This window comes from Monodelphis domestica, chromosome 2 (assembly GCF_027887165.1).
Source record: "Monodelphis domestica isolate mMonDom1 chromosome 2, mMonDom1.pri, whole genome shotgun sequence".
In the NCBI taxonomy this organism is placed as follows: Eukaryota; Metazoa; Chordata; class Mammalia; order Didelphimorphia; family Didelphidae; genus Monodelphis; species Monodelphis domestica.
Window position 1 is genome coordinate 425168771 of NC_077228.1, and position 21612 is coordinate 425190382.

The window sequence follows — 21612 nt, forward strand, 5'->3', positions numbered from 1 at the left end:
GTCTGAATTCAACCTCAGATGCTTTCTAGCTATGTGACCCTGACCAAGTTACTTAATCTCTCTTTTCCTCAGTTTACTCGTGTGTAAAATGAAGATAATAATAGCAACAACTCCCAGGGTTGACAAAATGAAATCACATTATCTAAGCATAGTGCCTGGCACATGGGAGACAATAACTGTCTCTTCTTTCCTTCTTTGTACAGATGCACAAAATAGGAAATGGAGAATCAAGTTCAGAGAGCAGATACTACTCTATTTTGGCTAGTAGGCAGAATTTGTAAAGAACAGCTGGGGAGCTGAGTTGTAGAGAGTCTTAAATGCCATACTAAAGAGTTTATATTTTATCCTAGAGGCAAAAGGGAGCACCTGATGATTATTGATGTAGGGTGAAATGATAAGACCTGTGACTTGAGTTTAGTAATCTTAACATTGATTTTCAAAATATCTTCTAAAAAGATGGTTAGGTGAATGGAAGGTGGGATGAAAGAAGTTCTAGTCCTGCCACAATCAACCAGAGAATGGTTCAATGCAATTTGGCTATTCACTGTTATGTCTATATTGCTATATAGTCTTGAATATTTTTTTATTTATTATTAAATAAATTTATTTGCTTGTTACAGTAAAATACCTGGTCAGCTTCCTGTTCCCACTTAATAAAAGGCATCATTTGACATTGTCACCATTAAATAAGTTTATCAAGCAATTTCTGGCAAGTCTGCAGACACTAGCTTTGTGACTCTGGGCAAGTCACTTAGTCCTATTTACCTCAATTTTCTTATCTGTCAATAGAGCTGGAGAAGGAAGTAGCAAACCACTCTAGTATCTTTGCCAAGAAAACTCCAACTGGGGTAATAAAGAGTCTGGTGTGACTTGAAACAACTGAAGAAACAATTAAATATAGAGATACGGCCCCTAAAAGTTATATTCCAGTTACAAACCAAATTTCCTCACAGACCTCCACCACAAATTGTCAATACAGTCCTACAAGAAAAAAAATAATGAGAAGAAAGTGTTGGGAGGTTGAGCTTAAGAAACAAATGTTTGGGAAGCAGACTAGGAGAATTGTGCTGAAGGGAAGGCAGAGGAGGAACACAAGAAATGACACATATGTTTTGTTTCTTGGTCACTGGAAAGTTTCTTCTGCTCTTCTGAATTCCTTTTTCTTTCCTATTCCCCCTGTACTATCTCTCTTGAGTCCACTGTCATTTCTCTCCCTCTCTCTCTCTCTCTCTCTCTCTCTCTCTCTCTCTCTCTCTCTCTCTCTCTCTCTCTCTCTCTCTCTCTCTCTCTCTCTCTCTCTCTCTCTCTCTCTCTCTCTCTCTCTCTCTCTCTTTCTTTCTCAGATATCTCCAGGTTTCTTTCTGTTTCATGGGTGCAGAAGGCAGTGCTCTTTCTTCCTTCTTCCCTCAACCAAATCCAGTGAGTGGCAGATTTCCTTCAAACTTAAAGTCAGACACTCAAAGTTCCAATATGGCAAATTTGACCTGTTTATAAAATGTACTTCCTTATTGTTAAAATTTTAGCAAAATAATCTTCCTCTTGGACACATCAACATTTATTAAATGCCTATTATAAGCAGGGCACTATGCTAAGTGCTAGGGTTACAGATATACAAAAGAAATCTTTCCTGTCCTCAAAGAGTTTGCTTTCTATTAGAAAGAGTATTTACACATAGATAAGGGAAATATAAGCAAAATTGGAAAGTAATTACACTAACAACTGGTTGAGGGGCAAGAATCAAAGAGAAGCTACTATAGAATAAGTGACATTGAATTGAAAACCCAATTTGTAAGTGGACCTTATTCTTTAAAAGTGCTTATAACAGTGCAGACATAATTAGAAAGAAAACAGAAAACTGGGGTGGAGGGAATTTACAGCAATTTCTCTGTTAAGAGTCTCATTTCTTGAATATATAGAGAACTGAGTCAAATTGATAAAAATAAGAACAATTGATAGTCAAGGGATGTAAACTGGCAGTTTTTGGGAGAAGAAATCAAAGCTATCAATAGCCACGTGAAGAAATGTTCTAAATAACTATTGATTAAAAAAATTCAAATTAAAACAACTCTGAGATACCACACCACACCTCTTAGATTGGCTAAAAGAAAAGAAAAGGAAAATAACAACTACCACTATAGGAGATTTGAAAAAAATGGGACCTTAATACAATGTTGGTATAATTATGTACCAGTTTAATCATTCTGGAGAACAATTTGAAACTATTTCCAAAGGATATAAAACTGTGCATACATTTTGACTGAGCATTATCACTACTATGTCTGAATATCAATGATATCAAAGAATAGGGAAAAGGGAAAATATTTAGTCAAAAACATTTTAGTTCTTTTTTGTGACAGCAAAGATTTGAAAATTGAGGGGATCCCTGTCAATTTGGGAATGGATGAACAAATTGTAGCATATGATTGTGATGGAATGTTATTGGGTTATAAGAAATGGTAAGCAAGATGGTTTAAGAAAAACCTGGGAAGATATATTCAAAGTGAAGTGAGTAGATCCAGAAGAACATTAATATAGCAACAGCAATATGGTAAGAATGATCAACTGAGAAATACTTAGCTACTCTGGTCAAGATAATAATCCAAGACAATGAAGGAAAGAGCTATTCACTTCCAGAGAAGGAACTGATGAACTCTGAATGAAAGGTTTTTTTTTTTAAACTTTCTTCATTAATTAGTTTAAAATTTTTTTCTTTTAAGAACTTTTTAAACTTTATTTTTATTGTTTTATTTTGTTTGGGTTTTTGGCAACATGGCTAAGTTTTACATAACTTCACACATATAATTAATATCAAATTTCTTGCCTTCTTAAGTAGTGGGAAAGGTACGTGGGAGGGAGAGAATTTGGAACAAAAAAATTTTTTTCCCATTTGAATGTTTATTTAGTCAAGTTAGAGCATTATTCCTTGGTTACAATAATCACATTATTTCCCTCCTTCCCCTCCACCCACTCTTCCCGCAGCCAACACGCAATTTCATTAGGTATTACATGTGTCCTTGATCAGAAACCATTTCCATGTTGTTGTTTACACAAGGATGTTCCTTTAGAGTCTATGTCCCCAACAATAGGCCTTCAACCCATGTATTCAAGCAGTTGTTTTTCTTCAATGTTTTTACTCCCACAGTGTTTCCTCTGCATGTGGATAGTGGTTTTTCTCATAGGTTCCTCCAAGTTGTTCAGGGTCATTGCATTGCCACTAATGGAGAAGTCCATTACATTCAATTGTACCACAGTGTATCAGTTTCTCTGTACAATGTTTTCCTGGTTCTGCTCCTCTCACTCTGAATCAATTCCTGGAGGTTGTTCCAATCCCCATGGAATTCCGCCACTTTATTATTCCTTTGAGCACAATAGTATTCCATCACCAACATATACCACAATTTATCAGCTATTCCCCAATTGAAGGGTATCCCCTCATTTTCCTATTTTTTTTGCCACCACAAAGAGCTCAGCTATGAATATTTTTGTATATGTCTTTCTCCTTATTTCCTTATTTTTTCTTTTTCCTTCTTTTTCCTTTCTTATTTCCTTATTATCTCTTTGGGGTACAAACCCAGCAGTGCTATGGCTGGATCAGAGGGCAGACAATCTTTTATCGCCCTTTGGGCATAGTTCCAAATTGCCCTCCAGAATGGTTGGATCAGTTCACAACTCCACAGGCAATGCATTAATGTCCCAACTTTGCCACATCCCCTCCAATATTCATTACTTTCCTTTGCTGTCATGTTAGCCAATCTGCTAGGTGTGAGGTGATACCTCAGAGTTGTTTTGATTTGCATTCTCTGATTATAAGAGATTTAGAACACTTTCATGTGCTTATTAATAGTTTTGATTTCTTTAACTGAAAATTGCCTATTCATGTCCCTTTCCCATTTATCAATTGGAGAATGGCTTGATTTTTGTACAACTGGTTTAGCTCTTTATAAATTTGAGTAATTAGACTTTTGTCAGACATTTTTGTAATGAAGATTGTTTCCCAATTTGTTGCTTCCCTTCTAACTTTGGATGTATTCGTTTTATTTGTAAAAAACCTTTTTAATTTGATGTAATCAAAATTATTGATTTTACATTTTGTGATTTTTTTCTAGCACTTGCTTGGTTTTAAAGTCTTTCCTTTCCCAAAGATCTGACAAGTATACTATTTTGTGTTCACCTAATATGCTTATAGTTTCCTTCTTTATATTCAGGTCATTTCACCCATTCTGAGTTTATCTTGGTTGATCTAAACCTAATCTCTCCCATACTGTCTTCCAATTTTCCCAGCAATTTTTATCAAAAAGTGGGTTTTGGTCCCCAAAACTGGGATCTTTGGGTTTATCATAGACTGTCCTGCTGAAGTCATTTACCCCAAGTCTATTCCACTGATCCTCCTTTCTGTCTCTTAGCCAGTACCAAATTGTTTTGATAACCACTGCTTTATAGTATAGTTTGACATCTGGGACTGCAAGTCCTCCTTCCTTTGCATTTTTTTCATGATTTCCCTGGATATCCTTGATCTTTTGTTCTTCCAAATGAACTTTGTTATGTTTTTTTCTAATTCCATAAAAAAAGTTTTTTGGTAGTTCAATGGGTATGGCACTAAATAAGTAAATTAATTTGGTAGGATTGTAATTTTTATTATGTTAGCTCATCCCACCCATGGGCAATCAATGTTTTTCCAATTGTTTGGACCTAGTTTTAATTGTATGGAGAGTGTTTTGTCGTTGTGTTCATATAGTTCCTGTGTTTGTCTCAGCAGATAGATTCCCAAGTAACAAAAACTTTTTTAAAATGAATGTTACAAATTTTTATTTGTAATTGGGTAATAGTGGAATAAAAATATATCAAAAATAAAATTCACCCCCCCAAAAAACAAAGAAAAAAGTATTTATTACTATCATTATTCAGTATTTTACCTATTTTTAGGACTTCAGTTAGACCCATGAGTAGTTAAAATACAATATAATTCTAACTTGTTAACCAATAAAAGAAAGAATTTCTTTTGCTCTTAAGATCTTTAGTTCATGTCATCCCTAAAGAAATGGAATTTACCTAGTCAGCATGATATGCTACTCACATCAATATTATGTTTTCTCATATTTCAGGAATCTATCATGCAAACTATATTCAATTCAATTTAACAAACATCTGATAGCTCCCTGTTATATTTCAGGGACCAACAATGACAAAAAAAGAAATAATTCTTTCTTTAAAGAGTAGTATGGTACAGGGGAAAGTGCTATACTTGGAGAGAGACTACTAGGTTCAAACCCAGACATTGCTCCTTATTAAATTGAGGGAACATAAACAGAAAATGAATGGTGCTGGTCTGGAATGACTTTCTATAAGAAATGTCATCCTGTCTTGGATGAAACTAAGAAAAAGGAGGTGTTGGTCTAGAATATAGAGAACTGGTATTTAATTTAAATTTAAATTAAAAAAAACTTTCTATAGAAAACACCATCCTATTTCGGATGAACCTAAGGATCTTAGAGGGTTAAGGGAGAGAAAGTACATAAACAGAATATCTGGATAAATATTGTGTGAAGGTACAGATGGAAGGACACATCTGGGGGACAGTTAGTAGGCCATTTGGGGCAAGAATATAGAGAACGTGAAGAGGAGTAATATGAAATGTTAGGAAAGATAGATTGTGGTCAAACTTTTAATGAGATTTAAATACCAGACTGATGAATTAGTGTTTTATCCTAGAAAGAATAGGGAGCTGTGACAGATGGTTAAGCACTTACAAGGTGAAAGGTGGTATAGGAAGACTATTTTGACAGCTACATAAAGGATGGATAATCAAGAAGAGGAACTAGAAGTAGAGAAATTAACTGGAAACCTATAATGATATTCTACTGAGAAGTAATGAGAGTTCAAATGAAAGTGGTGACCCTTGTAATGGAAAGTAATGAACACAAACCTGTAATATGAAGATAGAATTAGCAATAATTGACAATGAATCAATAGAGGTCAAGAAGACAGAAGAATCAGGGATGACTCCAATTTTGCAAGACTTCAGCAGGAGGGAGAGTGGATTTTTTGTTTGTTTTTTTGTTTGTTGCTTGTTCATTTGTTTTTGCTAGGATGGGACATGATAGATAATGAGTTCCAAAGTTTTGTACATTCTTAAAGAAAACATTGTTGTTAATTAAATCAAAAGTTATTTGTTTTTCTGTGAGCTTAATCTAAACATTTCTTCTTCACCTTTTTCCTTTTCAGGTTCTACATTTTAGGCTCACTTGTTAGATAGATAGATAGATACATACATACATACATACATACATACATACATACATACATACATACATATAGAAATGGATAGATAGACATGAATTATGTGTTTGAAAGAAACCTAAAAAATAGCTTCCTCACCTTTTCGCTTTGTCAAATTCTGTGATTTAAGCTCATTTTCCAACTGTTAAATATAATGTGTGCATATTTATATGTATGTTCATATGTATACATACATATCTATTTATAAAAAATTAAAAGATATCTTTTCTACCTTTTTCCATTGTCAGATTTTGTTATTTATGCTAACCTGCCAACTATATGTGTGTGTGTGTGTATCCATTTTATGAGAAAACTAAGACTTAGAGAGATTTGCTGACTTGCCAAAGTTTACATAACTAGAGACTGAAGCAGAACTTGAATCCAGGTTTTTCTGATTCCAAGCCCAATGTTCTATCCCCTATACTATGTAGCCTGAGGTTTCTATTGCTTTCCTTCTCTCTTTCCTTTTTAAAATATCAGTTGCATCGGATTCCTTCAGACTGAGAAGCCTCTCCTCTCTTTAAGGATTTGATCATGCTGCTCACTTCTTGAATTGTATTTGCTGTTAAACTGTTTCTTCATCCTGTAATATAAAATAAACACAAACAAATCCTCTTCCCTGGTACCTTAACTTTCTCTTGAAACAATTCCATTCAGAACTCTATTTTTTATACTTAATCTTTTGGCATTATTTTAACCTCTCAGTGTTCATTCTGGAAGTGCACCCTCCTCTTTTGTCTCTTTCTGAATATCTCAAAACACCAACAAGCATTCTCTTTATACTTCTTTGCTTTATTCTTTTAAGACCTTGACCCCATCTGTATAGACATCTATTCTAGAATCTTTGATTTTAGTTCTTTCTGAACCTTTGCTTTTTCTTACCTAATAATGACATTAAAAGCTTATCTAGGTAGAAATATTTATTTTGCTCTCTAATGAATTTGGTTTTACTACTTCCCTTGAAAGCTTTATTTATTCCATTTTGAAGTTATTAAAAATATATCTCTATATCCCATCACGATCTGGCATCATATCAGGGAATCAACTTTCCTTCCCCTTAGTCATATCTCTTACTATATTTTTCATTTATTTCTGTTTGACAAGAATTTATTCTTTCTTTGTATTTCTCAGCTTCTGAAAAATACTTTTGACTCTTTATTTGCAATGAGTAGAAAAGCCTATACCTGCTCTTTCCATTTTAAAGCTGCCTTCTTTCTTAACCTAAAATTTATAAATTGCATGATTCCATTTTCCTATTTTTTACAATATTCCAAAATATAAGAAAGTGTATTTGAATACATCTTTTTAAAATTATATTCTTACTGATTCTAAATCTCATTCCTTCAGATGCAGAAGCCTCTCCACTCTCCAAGATTTTGATTATGCTGCTTACTTCTTGAACTGTATTTGCTGTTAAACTGAATTTGAGTGTCAGTTTCAGTGGTAATCTAATCTAGCTCTCAAAGAAACCCCCACCATAATGTAACCAATGAATGATCATCTCTGGGAAGATAATCAAAGGAATGGGGCAGGGGTAGAGATGGAAATTTACCACTTCTCAAGAGAGTCCCTTCCACTTTTGGACAGCTCTTATTCTCAAGAATTGTTTCCATCCACTAAGCCTAAATTTGCTTCTTTGCAACTTCTATCACTCCTAGTTTTTCCCTCTCAGGCAACACAGAAAAAAAAGCTAATCCTTCCTACACATGAAAGTCCAACAAATACTTGAAGATAGCTATTGTATCCCTCTTGACCCTTCCCTTTTCCAAGAAAAACATGCCATTCCTTCAACCAGTCCTCATTTGATATGGAGTAAAATCTTTGTTAATGCTGGTTGCTCTTCTCTGGATACTCTACAGATAATCAGTGTCAGTACTAAATTCTTCCAACAAAATCTGCACATAGTACTCTAGAAGAAATCTGACAAAGGCAAGAACTACCATTTCTCTATTCCTGGATACAGTGCTTCTCTGAATGGAGCCTAAGACCACATTAGCTTTTATATCTATGGGATCACACTACTAACTCATATTGAGTTTACACTATCCTCCAGATTTTTTTTTTCCCAGAACAATTGTTATCTCACCATTCTTACTGTTTTGTTTTTGTCAAGGTGATTTTCTTATACCTAACCATAAGACTTTATATTTATCCCTATGGAATTTCATCTCATTCACTTCATTCTAATATTCTAACCTGCTACTAATCCTTTTGGATCCTAGTTCAGTCATCCAATATATTAGCTATCACTCACACCTTGGTGTTATATTTCAAACTTGAAAAGCATGTTGTCTATGCTTTTATATAAGTCACCAATAAAGGTGTTAAACAGCACAGGACCAAAGACAAATTCCTGAAATGTTCCATTGATGGGCTCCTGCTATATTAACATCAAACCATTTACAGCCACTTTTTGAGTGGAGTCATATCCAACCAATTCTGAATCCATCAAATTGTATTATAATCTAATCCATCTCTCTCCATGTTCTCTATAATAACATAAGACATTTAATCAAAAGCTTTGCTAAAATTTAGGTAAACTATATACTCATCATTCTGATCATATAATAGTTCAGCATTCCTATAGAAAAATTAAGTGAGATTAGTATCATTAGACCATATCCATTCTTGATGAATCCTTGCTGGCTTTTGTCAATCACCACTTCCCTTTCTTAATATTCATCAATATCTCTTTAATAATCCATTCTATAATTTTTCTAGAATTCATAATCAAGCTCACTAGTTTCTAGGCTGGAGATCTTATTCTCTCCTCATTAAAAATGTTAATTAGCCCTTCTCCAAAGTCATGTAGTATTTCCTCGATTTTCAATATCTTTCAAATATCACAGACAGTGAGTCTGCAATCACATTAGCTGATTCTTTCAAATCTCAAGAATATCATTCATCTGAACCTTGATAACAAATTTATCCAGGGACTAGGTGCTCTCCTATTCACTCATCATTTATCTTGGTATTGACCCCCCATTAGCAATTTTTATTTTGCCATTTCCAGGGTAAAAGTCATTCTATTTGTCAAAAGAAAAAATAGAAGCAAACTAAGGAAAAAGCAGATCTACGTCCTCCCTGTTTTCATTTTTCATCATCCTCTCAAACTCAAGCTAGGTCCAATCCCTTCATTGATCCTCCTTATCTTCCAATTGAGCTTTTAAATATTAAAACCTTGGGAGAATCTAGGTGGCTTAATGAATTGAGAGGTAGGTGTAGAGATGGGAGGTCCTGGGTTCAGATCCGGCTTCATCTATTTCCTAGTCATCTAACCCTAGGCAAGTCATTAATCCCTATTGACTATCCCTTATCATTCTTCTTCCTTGGAACCAATATATAGTATTGTTTCTAAGATGGAAGGTATGTTTTTAATTGTTAAATAAACATTTCTATTGCCATTAGCTTCCTTCATTAGCTTCAGCTCACTTGGAACTTCAGTATTCCTGACACCTGTTATAGTACTATAATAAAGTCATATTCATCTTATGATGCCTGGTCTTATTTCCATTTTATATACATCAAAAAACCTAAGTTGACTGGTCAGTTTCCTTTACATTCATAGGAGTCTTTCCCCATTTTTCTTCTTACCAGTAGTACATAGTAGGAACATAATAACTATTTGATTGATTACTCATTGACACTTTCTCTTCAGGTTTTTAGAATGCCATTTTTAGTTTCTCCCATCCCCCATAGACTGACTTAACTTTTCAGCATTTTCAGAGATAGTATCATGCCTCTATTTCCTCTGAATGCTGAGATCTGCTTTCCCAAATTCTATAATGCATATCAGGCTATACTTAGATTTTCCCCTTTTCTCTGTTACAATGTCTAAGAACAAGTTGTCACTTTTTCTAGAACTCCTACCATTTCCACCCAACATTCAGTTTTTCTTTGTTAGTAATAATAAGATCCAAATTGGAATTACAGCCAACCCCCAATTGATAAACAGACAAAAGATATTAACAGACAGTTTTTGGATTAAGAAATCAAAGCTAAATATAGATACATGAAAAAATGCTCTAAATCCCTGATTAGGAATATACAAACAAAGCCATTCTGAGATATTATCTTATGCCCATCAGATTGGCTAAAATCTCAAAAGGGCAAAATGGCAAATTTTGGTAAGGAATGTGGAAAAGTTGAGGCATTGATACACTGCTGGGTAATACTATCACTGAGTCTATTTCCCATGGAGGTCAAAAAGGGAAAAAAAACTATGTTTTCTAAAATATTTTATAGCAGCTCTTTTTGTGTTGGCAAAGAACTTGAAATAGAGGGGATCAATTGGACAATGGCTAAACAAATTGCAGTATATGATTGTGCTGGAGTACTACTGTGCCACAAGAAACAATGAGCATGTTAATTTTTTTAGAACTTAGAAAGAACTACATGAGATAATAAAGAGTGAAATGAGTGGAAGCAAGAGAACATTATATACAACTATAGATTTAATACTTGAAGAATAACTTGTGAGTTTTTACTTCCAGAGAATAAATTGAGAAATGGAAACAGGAAAGTCACAATCTATGTATTTTGCTGGATGTTGCCTTCTTTGGTGTGGGGAAGGGAGGGAGGAGCTGATTTTTTTAAAGCAAAATGGAATTACACTTTATTGGTTTTCACCTTTTTGAAGGATAAATTTTTGAAGGTAGGTCAAAAAATCATTGTGTGTTAAGTTGAGTGACTGGGAAATATTGAGTTAATATGCTGCATGCACACACACACACAAATTATTGGGAAGCTGAAGAGAATGAACAGAGGACAATAAATCTCAAGTGCAATGCTGAGGAGTTTAGAGTTTATTGGAAATATGTTAGGGAAACACTGAAATTTCTTGACCCGAGAAATGAGGTGCTCTTGACAGTTGTGTACAGGAAGAATTTGGAAGGATAGAAGGATAGAAGGATGATTATGCAGATAGAGGCTCTTACTACAATTAGGGGGTGAGCTAAAGAAAGCCTGATGGGATTGGAGAGAGGGGGACAAAAAGGAAGTAATAAAATATAAGTGAAGGACCATTGTATGGGAAGAATAAAACATACTTGATGATAACACATGGCTGTGAAGAAGGAATAGTCAAATAGGAATTTTATTTCTAAGGCTTCATTGTTCTTTCTGCTATACTTCATTTCAAACCCTCTCTCTCTGAAGGACTTTTCTCATGGGTTCTCCAGATTTAGGTGAAACATTGTCAGCCATTAAAAACATACAATAATATAAGAAACCCTTTCACATCACTTTTATATCCATATCACATTTGGTTGTAAATCTAGCATGTGTCCCATGCCATACCTTCTGAAATTCACATGTTATATGAAATGTCATTTAAATGAGCTTCTGGTTCTCCCAGAACTACTAAGGCCAGAGTAAAAGCACTGGCATTACAAGAAGTGAAATGACTGACTTTCTAAGAGAAAGATCTTGATGTTTCAGGTCATCCGAAAAGGAGAGGTAAGCTGCTGTTGGATCTGTACAGCATGCAAAGAAAATGAATATGTGCAAGATGAATTCACCTGCAAAGCATGTGACCTTGGATGGTGGCCAAACAGAGATCTCACTGGTAGGACCTTTGTCACTTATATGAACTATCTCTCCCCAAAGTATCCCATTGTTGCTTTCACCTACTATCCCAGGAATTATGCTGACCCCTCCCTTTCCCCCACAGTTAGAAAGGATACATTCTTTTAAATAAGTTTTCCTTGTTCATTTATAATATGACCTCATTTGAATACCTGAGTGAATATTTCATAGTACAGTATAGTGGAGGTATAGTAATACCAATACTAACCTAGTATTGTACAAAAACACAACCTTATTTTTTTAAGTATAAACTGATAAAAATATATGATGTTGGGAAATGTAGGCAGGGAGGAAAAAGGAGCCCATTTATATGTCATCGATATTTCTAGATATATCAGTATTACTTAAATTCTGAATACTTTGCCCTGAAGAAGAATGGAGAAAATGAATCTTTTTTTCTTTTCTTCACAAAGGCTGAATACTATGAGTATAGAATATTGCCTCTACTATCAAACATGATTGATGTGTTGATTGTTTTTTTCTGAATTTTTTTCAATTTCTTTTTTAAAATCTTAAAAAAATTGTTACATGAGATAGCTCTCTGGGTGGAAGAGATAGGAGAGAAATACTCAGAAATTATAGCAATATAAAGGCAAAAAAAGATGACAACAAAATTAAAAATTTTAAACTTGGACATCCTGAAAGCTAGGATTTGTATTATTTACTTTGCCTTTTTAGTACTTAGCAAAGTATAACAAGTAAAGATCAATGCAATGTTCAGTCATATTCATAACTGTCATTCTATGAAGAGTATAATATACATATATGCATATATATTTATATAGCATTTCCTAAAGAAAACTTGAGACTCTAAAGCTAGGACATTTATTGAAGAGATATGGCAAATAGCACATGATATAAAAGTCATTTTCATGAATAATATTGTGTTCCACTCATTATATGGAAATGCTCATTTTATTTGATCTTTGTTAATTTCAAAAAAGGGGGGAAACACAACATATTGAGGAATGGGAAAACTAGACTTACAAAAAGGGGCCTCAAAGATCATTTTGCCCAAGTAGCAACCAAACAAGAGTTTCTGTATACTAACTAAGAAATTATACTTACCTCTTTGCAATTGAAATGTTACTTTTCTATATAAAAGCAATTGGGAAAAGTTTCTGATTGATTGATGCTCATTAAATCATTGAAAAAATAATTATGGCTTTTCTACCAAGTATAATAAGACCATGATTTTTGATGCTTCTATCCTTATAAGCATATAGTAAGTGAATATTATCCTATCTTTCCAAGGATGTCAACTATTATAATATGTTTTAAAATATAAAAAATGAGGTCTAATAGGATAATAATATGTGTCATCATATGGTTCAGATTCTGACTTGAATTTTTAGGTTGTATAAAAATGGGTTTTGGAGCATATGTACAGAAGACTTCATCATTCTTAATATAAGATTCTTCAGTGGCTACTGTTCATTGATTCACAAAAAGGGGAGGATTAAGGGGGAGGAAGGATTTTCTTATTAAGGCAAAATGAAACTTTAAAATCTTCACTCAAGTGTTGTCCACACATATAAATATATCCAAATCAAAAAGCTTCCATGCTGGATGTAACAATAGGGATAATTTATTTTTTTCAGTAGTCTCATGAATATCAGTATGAAGTGAGGCATAAAACAGGGAGAAATATGCTCATACGGAGCTCACTAGTGACATAGAGGCAATCATCTTCAAAGTCCAAACAGAAGAAAATGTCACTATTAATGCCTTTCTTTTATTTCACCAAGCACTTAGCACAATGCTTGACACATTTTATTAGTGTTCAGTTGTTTCAGTCATGTTTGACTCTTTATAACTTCAGCTGGGATTTTCTTGGCAAAGAGAGTGGAACGGTTTGCCATTTCCTTCTCCAGTCCATTTTACAGGTGAGGAAACTGAGGCAAACAAAAGTAAGTGATTTACCCAGTGTCACACAGCTAGTTGGTGTCTGAGGTCAAACTTGAATTTAGGAATATGACAACATAAGGTATGTATCCATGTATTTACACATATATACACATACAAAACCACCCTCTCCCTTCTCCCAGTCACAAATGTATCTAAGACAAGTTTTGTATGTAGGCAATGAGCTGAGTCCCAGAACTGAATAACCAGGAAAGATTAATAATGAAGCATTTTAAAATTATTCTATGCTTCACTTTCCAGGAAAATCTATTGGTTTTGCTTTATGGCTATGAACCATAGAATGCTACAATCTTAAAAGAATCAAAATTCCACGTGTATCAGAGGTCAACAGAGGGATTCATTGAAATCATTCCCCGAATGATAAAAGGTCAAAGGATATGAATGGGCAGTCTTCAGAGGAAGAAAATGGAAGCTACAAATAGCCACATGAAAAAAATGCTTGAAATCACTAATAATTAGAAAAACACAAATTAAAACTATTCTGTGTTTCCACCTCATACTCATGAGATTGGGTAAGATTTTTAAAAAAGAAAAATCACAAAGGCTACAAAACATGTGAAAAAAATATTAGTGGTGGAGCTATGAACTAGTTCAACCATTCTGGAAAACAATTTGGAACTATATCCAAAAGGCTATTAAACTGCATCTGCCCTTTGACCTAGCTATACTCTAGGAGATTAAAGATAGAGAAAAATAATCTCTATGTATAAAAAATATTTATAATTTCTCTTTTTGTGGTGGCAAAAATTAGAAATGAGGCAATATGTATCAATTGGGAAATGGCTAAACAGTCTGTGGTATATTATTGTGATGGGATACTATTGTGCTATCAAAATGATAAAAAAAGAAAGCTTATATGAAAAGATGCAAAGTGAAGTGAGTACAACCTAGAAATATATATATAACTGATTATGATCTTGGAAAGACAAAAAATGACCCACCACAATTCCAAAGAATTTATGATGATATCCACCTCCAGATAGAAAATTGATGAACTAAGGCTATAAATTGAAGCATTTCTTTCTTTCTCTTTCCTTTTCTTGCTCTCTTTTGTCCTTTTTCTCTCTGTCTCTGTCTGTCTCCCCCCCCCACCTCTCTCTCCCTTACTAATGCCGATATTTGTTTTACATAAATGTACACATTTGAAATAGATGTTGTCTTTATTTCCTTCTCACTGAGTTGGGGTAGGGGTAAAAAGGAGAGAATTTGGAACTGAAAAAAAATTTAAGTATCTGTGCTTCAGAAAGGGAGATACATTGATTAGGCTGCTATATATTTCTAAAAAGAACTTACATATTTTAAAAGTGACTTGAAAGATATTATGAAAGACAAGCATAACAGGAGAAAGATGTGGCCTGACCATGAAGCAGTAAGTAGTGAGAAATCTTGAATTATAATGCATGAAATATGTGTATGTTTTTAAACAAAGAAAAGCTCTCAGCATTTTGGATTGGTCCTCTTTGAAAGATCTTTTGATTGTTTAAGGTAAGAATCACACAGGAAAAGAAGGTATGAATAGGTTACAATATATACCAAAGGAAAGATATTTATGCTCATGAGATCATGAGTTCATCAAAGTCCTAACGGAAATCTCTAGTTTGGGTTTCTACCAGAATTTGAGTGAATTGTTAATAAGTTACTCCATTTAACTTTGAAATTAACTTGCAAAATGGGAAATTCACAAGTAAGAACAAAATATCAGGGAATGTTTAAAAATTATTGTATTAAATCAAACCAAATTAAAATTAAAATATTTAATAGTTTGCTTTGCCATTTGCTTACAAGATACCAATTAATAAATCAATCAACAATCATTATTAAGTACCTACTATGTGCCAGGTAATTTCTGGGAGCTAAGGATAAAAAAATGGAACAATCCCAAGCCCTCTTACATTCCATGGCAAAATTATTTTGTGGATGAAGGCTCCTTAGTGCGAATTTTAATATAAGAAAGTAATTAAGGTTTTTTTTTATGGTATATTAGCTGATATAATAAACTTTTCTAATTATTTGATCACACAGTTGTATTCACATGCCTAAGGAAGAAAAATTGTTTTTTTAAATGAATTCATAAACCACATTGGAACATTCTGTATTTTGACTAGGAAGGTAATTGTTATATGTCTAATTATAATGATTTTTGAAGCTGTTAATGAAATAAGATTCTTGTACATTTTTTCTTTATGTGATAATTACATATTCTAATTCAGCCTTTAAATATCACACTTTATTTCTTGCAAAGAACTTTACAATCATTTTCATGTTCCATATAAAGACATGTGATACATAAACATGAGTCTGTTCTGCAATGAAATGGTGTGAGAATTTAGTTTAAATATTCATGGGAATTCAACAGAGTGCAATCCAATACTACTCACTTCTTAAAATAGGTCACACACCATAAGGGAACTTCTCAAAATGACAAACTCCATCATAAAGATTCTCAAGAAGAAAAGAAATCTTTAAAATTCTCTGGATCTAACACGTTTGCTCCAGCACAAACTATGTCTGGACCCATTTCAGTAGCTATTCACTTGATTCAGGATGAGGGCTGCCAAGAGGTTGCTATAAAAATAGTGAGGAGCAGGGAGGGAGAGAGAGAGAGAGAGAGAGAGAGAGAGAGAGAGAGAGAGAGAGAGAGAGAGAGAGAGAGAGAGAGAGAGAGAGGATGATTGATTGAGCATCATTACTCTCCCTTTGTGTATGTGTGTGTGTGTGTGTGTGTGTGTGTGTGTGTGTGTGTGTATTTCCCAGCTTCAAGTTATTATTGGCCCAGCCTTTGCACTTGGATTCAGTCTTGACTTCTCCTTCTCCTTCACCTCTTATATCAATCAGTTTCAAGACCTGTCAATCTACCTTCACCATTTCTCTAGCATCTGTCCTCTTCTCTCCACCCAGATATCCAATTGCCCTATTTCAGGCTTTTTACTTCTGTGCTAGACTATTGTTAACAATTTTCTAATTGTTCTCCCCCCCTTCTAAATTCTCCCCTCTTCAATCTTTCTTCTACATCACTGCCAAAATCATCTTCTTAAAGTAAAAGTCTGTATGATCCTCCTTCTCAGAAACTTCCAATGGTTTTCAATTTCCTTTAATATAAAATACAAACTTCTTGAACTTTAATTTGTAGAGCTCTTTCGAACTTACTGAAATATTAACATCAAGCTCTGTATTCTAAACAAACTGACCTTAGCAGTTTCCCAACATTAATATTTTGTCTCTCACCACAATTCATTTATATATGCTGTGTGTGCCTCATGCCTAAGCTGTACTCCTTCCTCATCTCTGTCCCTCAATAACCTTTTCTTTCTTTAAGGTTTAGTCCAGATGTCATCTCATCTTTGGGACCTTCCCTGATCACCCTAATTATTATTATTTTTTTCCTCAAATTACCTTTTCGCTACCTATTTGCATATATGATTTAACTTCCCAGTGAAATGTAAGCTCCTAGAAGTCAGAGATAGATACTGGGTCTATGTTTACTTTGGCACAGAGAACTCCAAGTTGGGGAAACTCCCTCCACCAATGAAGGTCTCTTCTCTGTAACAGAGAGTTTCCTAGAGCACCAAGAGGTTATGTCACTTAGCCTGAGGCCAGTCTAGGTATTTGTAATAGAACTTCCCTACTATCTTGGAAAAAATAGATCTCTAGTCTCATTGCATACACCAAAGGCCCAACCAAGTTGTGGACTTGAAGTCAGAAACTCTTCAATTCAAAGCTTGCCTCAGACATTTACTTGCTCTTAAATTTCTTAAACTCTATCTCAGTTTTCTCATCTGTAAAAAATATGGATAATAGCAACTACATCTCAGGGTTTTTATGAGGAAAAAATGAGTTAATATATATAAAATGCTTTGTGAACCTTAATGCACTATATAAATACTAGTTGTTTTTGTGTTTTTTTCTCTAATTCTTCTATTTTTCCAATGCTTTTTCAGAGCCTTCAGTAAACACACCATGGAATCAAATCTAAAACCTCTCTAGGTACCTCAGTAGTGAAAGCAAAAGATATAAATATAGATTTCTTGTTTCTGAAACAAAAGTGGTATTCATCATCATCACGGATCATTATTTAATGAACATAACTTAAGACTTTTTTTTAATAAGGCAAAGTAGAATCACTCGAAATAGAGTGAAACCAATTTATAATTAGTTGATAAAAGAAAGAGCAAAACGTTTTTTTCTGTAAAGTATGCTAAGTTTTGTTGTATATCACTTTAGGAGAGATATAATTGTCAGGAGGAGAAAGCAGCCTATCAGAATCTATGTAATAATTTATATTACAATGATATATAAGAGTAATGTAAAATTAAGAATGCTGGTGAAATATTTATGTCTGAGGAGTTACTGATTTTCTTCTTTACTGGCTCTTATTATCTTTTGATTCTTTTTTTCTTCTTTTTCTCCTTCCCTCCCTCCCTCCTTTCCTTCCTTCCTTCCTTCCTTCCTTCCTTCCTTCCTTCCTTCCTTCCTTCCTTCCTTCCTTCCTTCCTTCCTTCCTTCCTTCCTTCCTTCCTTCCTTCCTTCCTTCCTTCCCTCTTTCTTTTATATACAGGCTGTGAACCCATTACTGTTCGTTATCTTCAGTGGAGCAACATAGAGTCTATTGTAGCTGTGGTATTCTCTTGCCTAGGCATTCTGGTCACCTTGTTTGTCACCCTCATCTTTGTACTGTACCGGGATACTCCAGTTGTGAAATCTTCCAGCCGAGAGCTTTGTTATATCATCCTTGCAGGCATTTTCCTTGGCTATGTGTGCCCCTTCACCCTTATTGCCAAGCCTACCATCACATCATGCTACCTCCAGCGCCTTCTGGTTGGACTCTCCTCTGCCATGTGCTACTCTGCTTTGGTGACCAAAACCAACCGTATTGCACGAATCCTAGCAGGGAGCAAGAAGAAAATATGCACCAGGAAGCCCCGATTCATGAGCGCCTGGGCCCAAGTGATCATTGCTTCTGTCCTGATTAGTGTGCAGCTAACATTGGTGGTGACCCTGATTGTCATGGAGCCCCCCATGCCTATTCTGTCTTACCCAAGCATTAAGGAAGTCTACTTGATCTGTAACACCAGCAACCTGGGTGTGGTGGCCCCTGTGGGCTACAATGGACTCCTCATCATGAGCTGCACCTACTATGCCTTCAAGACCCGAAATGTGCCCGCTAACTTCAATGAGGCCAAGTACATTGCTTTCACCATGTACACCACATGCATCATCTGGCTGGCTTTCGTACCCATCTACTTTGGGAGCAACTATAAGATCATCACTACCTGCTTTGCTGTGAGCCTCAGTGTGACAGTGGCCCTGGGATGCATGTTCACACCCAAGATGTACATCATCATTGCTAAGCCTGAGAGGAATGTCCGCAGTGCCTTCACCACCTCAGATGTAGTCCGCATGCACGTTGGGGATGGCAAGCTGCCCTGCCGCTCTAATACTTTTCTCAGCATTTTCCGGAGAAAGAAGCCAGGGGCAGGGAATGCAAAGTGAGTTATTTGACCTAAGCACCCCCCTCCTCTCTCTCTCTCTCTCTCTCTCTGTCTCTCTGTCTCTCTCTCTCTCTGTCTCTCTCTCTCTCTCTCTCTCTCTCTCTCTCTCTCTCTCTGTCTCTCTCTCTGTCTCTCTGTCTCTCTCTCTTTCTTTCTCTCTCTCCCTCTCTCTTTCTCTCTCTCTCTGTCTCGCTCTCTCTCTGTCTCTCTCTCTTTCTCTCTCTCTCTCTCTCTCTCCCTCTCTCTCTCCCTCTCTCTCTCTTTCCCTCTCTCTCTGTCTCTCCCTCTCTTTCTCTCTCTCTCTGTCTCTCTCTCTCTCTGTCTCTCTCTCTTTCTCTCTCTCTGTCTCGCTCTCTCTGTCTCTCTCTCTTTCTCTCTCTCTCTCCCTCCCTCTCTCTCTCCCTCTCTCTTTCTCTTTCTCTCTCTCTGTCTCTCTCTGTCTCTCTCTCTGTCTCTCCCTCTCTTTCTCTCTCTCTCTCTGTCTCTCTCTCTGTCTCTCTGTCTCTCCCTCTCCTTCCTCCCTCTCACTTTCTCATTTTCTTCCCTTCTTTATTCTCCTCTGCTATTTTTATCTTCCTCATTTTCTCAACTTTTTGTATAAGACTTGAAATTTACTTTCTTTCTATTTCTATGAAAAATTAGGTATACAAAATAGTTCGCAGCTAAGCTTCTCTAGAATCTCTTTATTCTTGGCCAGGAGTTATAGCTGGGATTCTATTGGTGGCTTATATTCTGTTCCTTACAGGTCCACTTAACCTCTCTACACCTCAGTTTCATCACCTGTTAAAGAAGCTAAACTCTGAGGTCACTTCCAGCTCTAAATCACTAATGTTATAGTGCTCTACATTTAGTGAAAATTCAATAAGCTTTGTGAAACATGAATATGGTGCCATCCACCAGATGTGGCTGTTTTTGGTCATAGTAGTCTGGATACAAAATCATAACTAGTAGCTCTTGTTTCTTATCTAGGCCAACTTTCAGGATGCCTCCCATATGAATTTTGTCAGTCTAGCACCTTGGGTAGTTATACCATTACTAGATTCAGTAGGAAGCATATGAATATGGACAACCCAAGCAGCAATAAAAGGATATATTTCATATTTCAACAGCAATTCCATTAGACTAAGTGACTAAGTTTTGGGACCAGCCATAAATGTTTAATGCAATCCTCTCAGACAAATTATCCAATCACTTTTCATTTTTATTATTTTCACAGAAAAATATTTTTTAAAAATACCCCTGAGGCAGTGAATTAGCTATGAACTTAGTAATGTATATATTCATACATTAATGTATTATATTATGATCATCATACATGAGCAACTGTAATGTATTATAATAATATTATTAATTACAATAACTAACATTTATATGCCAATTTAAAGCCTACAACATAGCTTACAAAAATTATCTCAGTTTTATTCATATAACAACCCTGATAGGCAGATGCTATTATTATCCCCCAATTATAGATGAAGAATTTAAGGCAGACATAAGTTAAAGGACTTGTCTGAGGTTGCATGGCTAGTAAGGACCTGAGGAAGGATTTGAACTCAAGCCTTCTAGACACCAGGTTTAGCTCTCTATTCATTCCACCACATAATGCCTTAGCTTAAAACTGCAGAATGAGGAAGGAACATGAAATATAAAGACTCTATCTTGGGACTCCTTAAGAACACTCCAGTCATGATTCTTTCCTTCTTTTTATTTGCACCAGTTTATTTAATATGCTCTTCCATGTCCCTGCCTCCTATTTTGGTTTCTTTTGATCAAGAACATATTTCGAATTTGTATTTTTTGTATCTAGTGTACATGCATAATAGAATCAAAATTATCATGATTTTATAAGCTTTTGAATAAAATACACTCTTTAATTTATAATATGAATATGAAAATTATAAGAGAAAATCATTCCCCCTTACTCTTGTCTTTCATTTCACTTTCCATAATCAATATTTAATGTAAAGAAGTCTTCAATAATTCCCAACAACTGTCACAGTGCCCTGCATAACCTAGTTCTTTTGAACTGAATTTAATACCTTAGATTTGCCCAAGAATTTATACTTTTCAAATCATTTCCACACTCAGTTTCTCATTTGGGCTTCCCAATACCCTGAGAGTGAGGCAGGCCATAATTTCTGTACACATTTTCACATGAGGAAAAAATAATAGAGTTAATAACAGTTCTAAGCATTCTTGGAGGTCAGTACAATCTAGTGACTGTAAGACTAGACTGGAAATCAGAAAGAACTAGACTCATACTAGGTGTGTGATCATGAGCAAGTCTTATAATCCCTTGAGTTGATTATCTAAGACTTTAAGTTATAAACAAGTT

At 35.0% G+C, this 21612-nt stretch overlaps 1 protein-coding gene across 2 annotated transcripts in view; it reads left to right on the top strand.

The window, feature by feature from the left end:
- The window catches only part of GRM1 (glutamate metabotropic receptor 1), a 443691-nt gene that overhangs the window by 390860 nt on the left and 31219 nt on the right, over nucleotides 1–21612 (top strand). For both annotated transcript variants that reach the window (XM_007484695.3, XM_056818909.1), the window contains exons 7-8: nucleotides 11716–11842; nucleotides 18344–19274. In XM_007484695.3, the coding sequence (XP_007484757.2) occupies nucleotides 11716–11842; nucleotides 18344–19274 (1058 nt within the window). The remainder of the gene's footprint in view (nucleotides 1–11715; nucleotides 11843–18343; nucleotides 19275–21612) is intronic.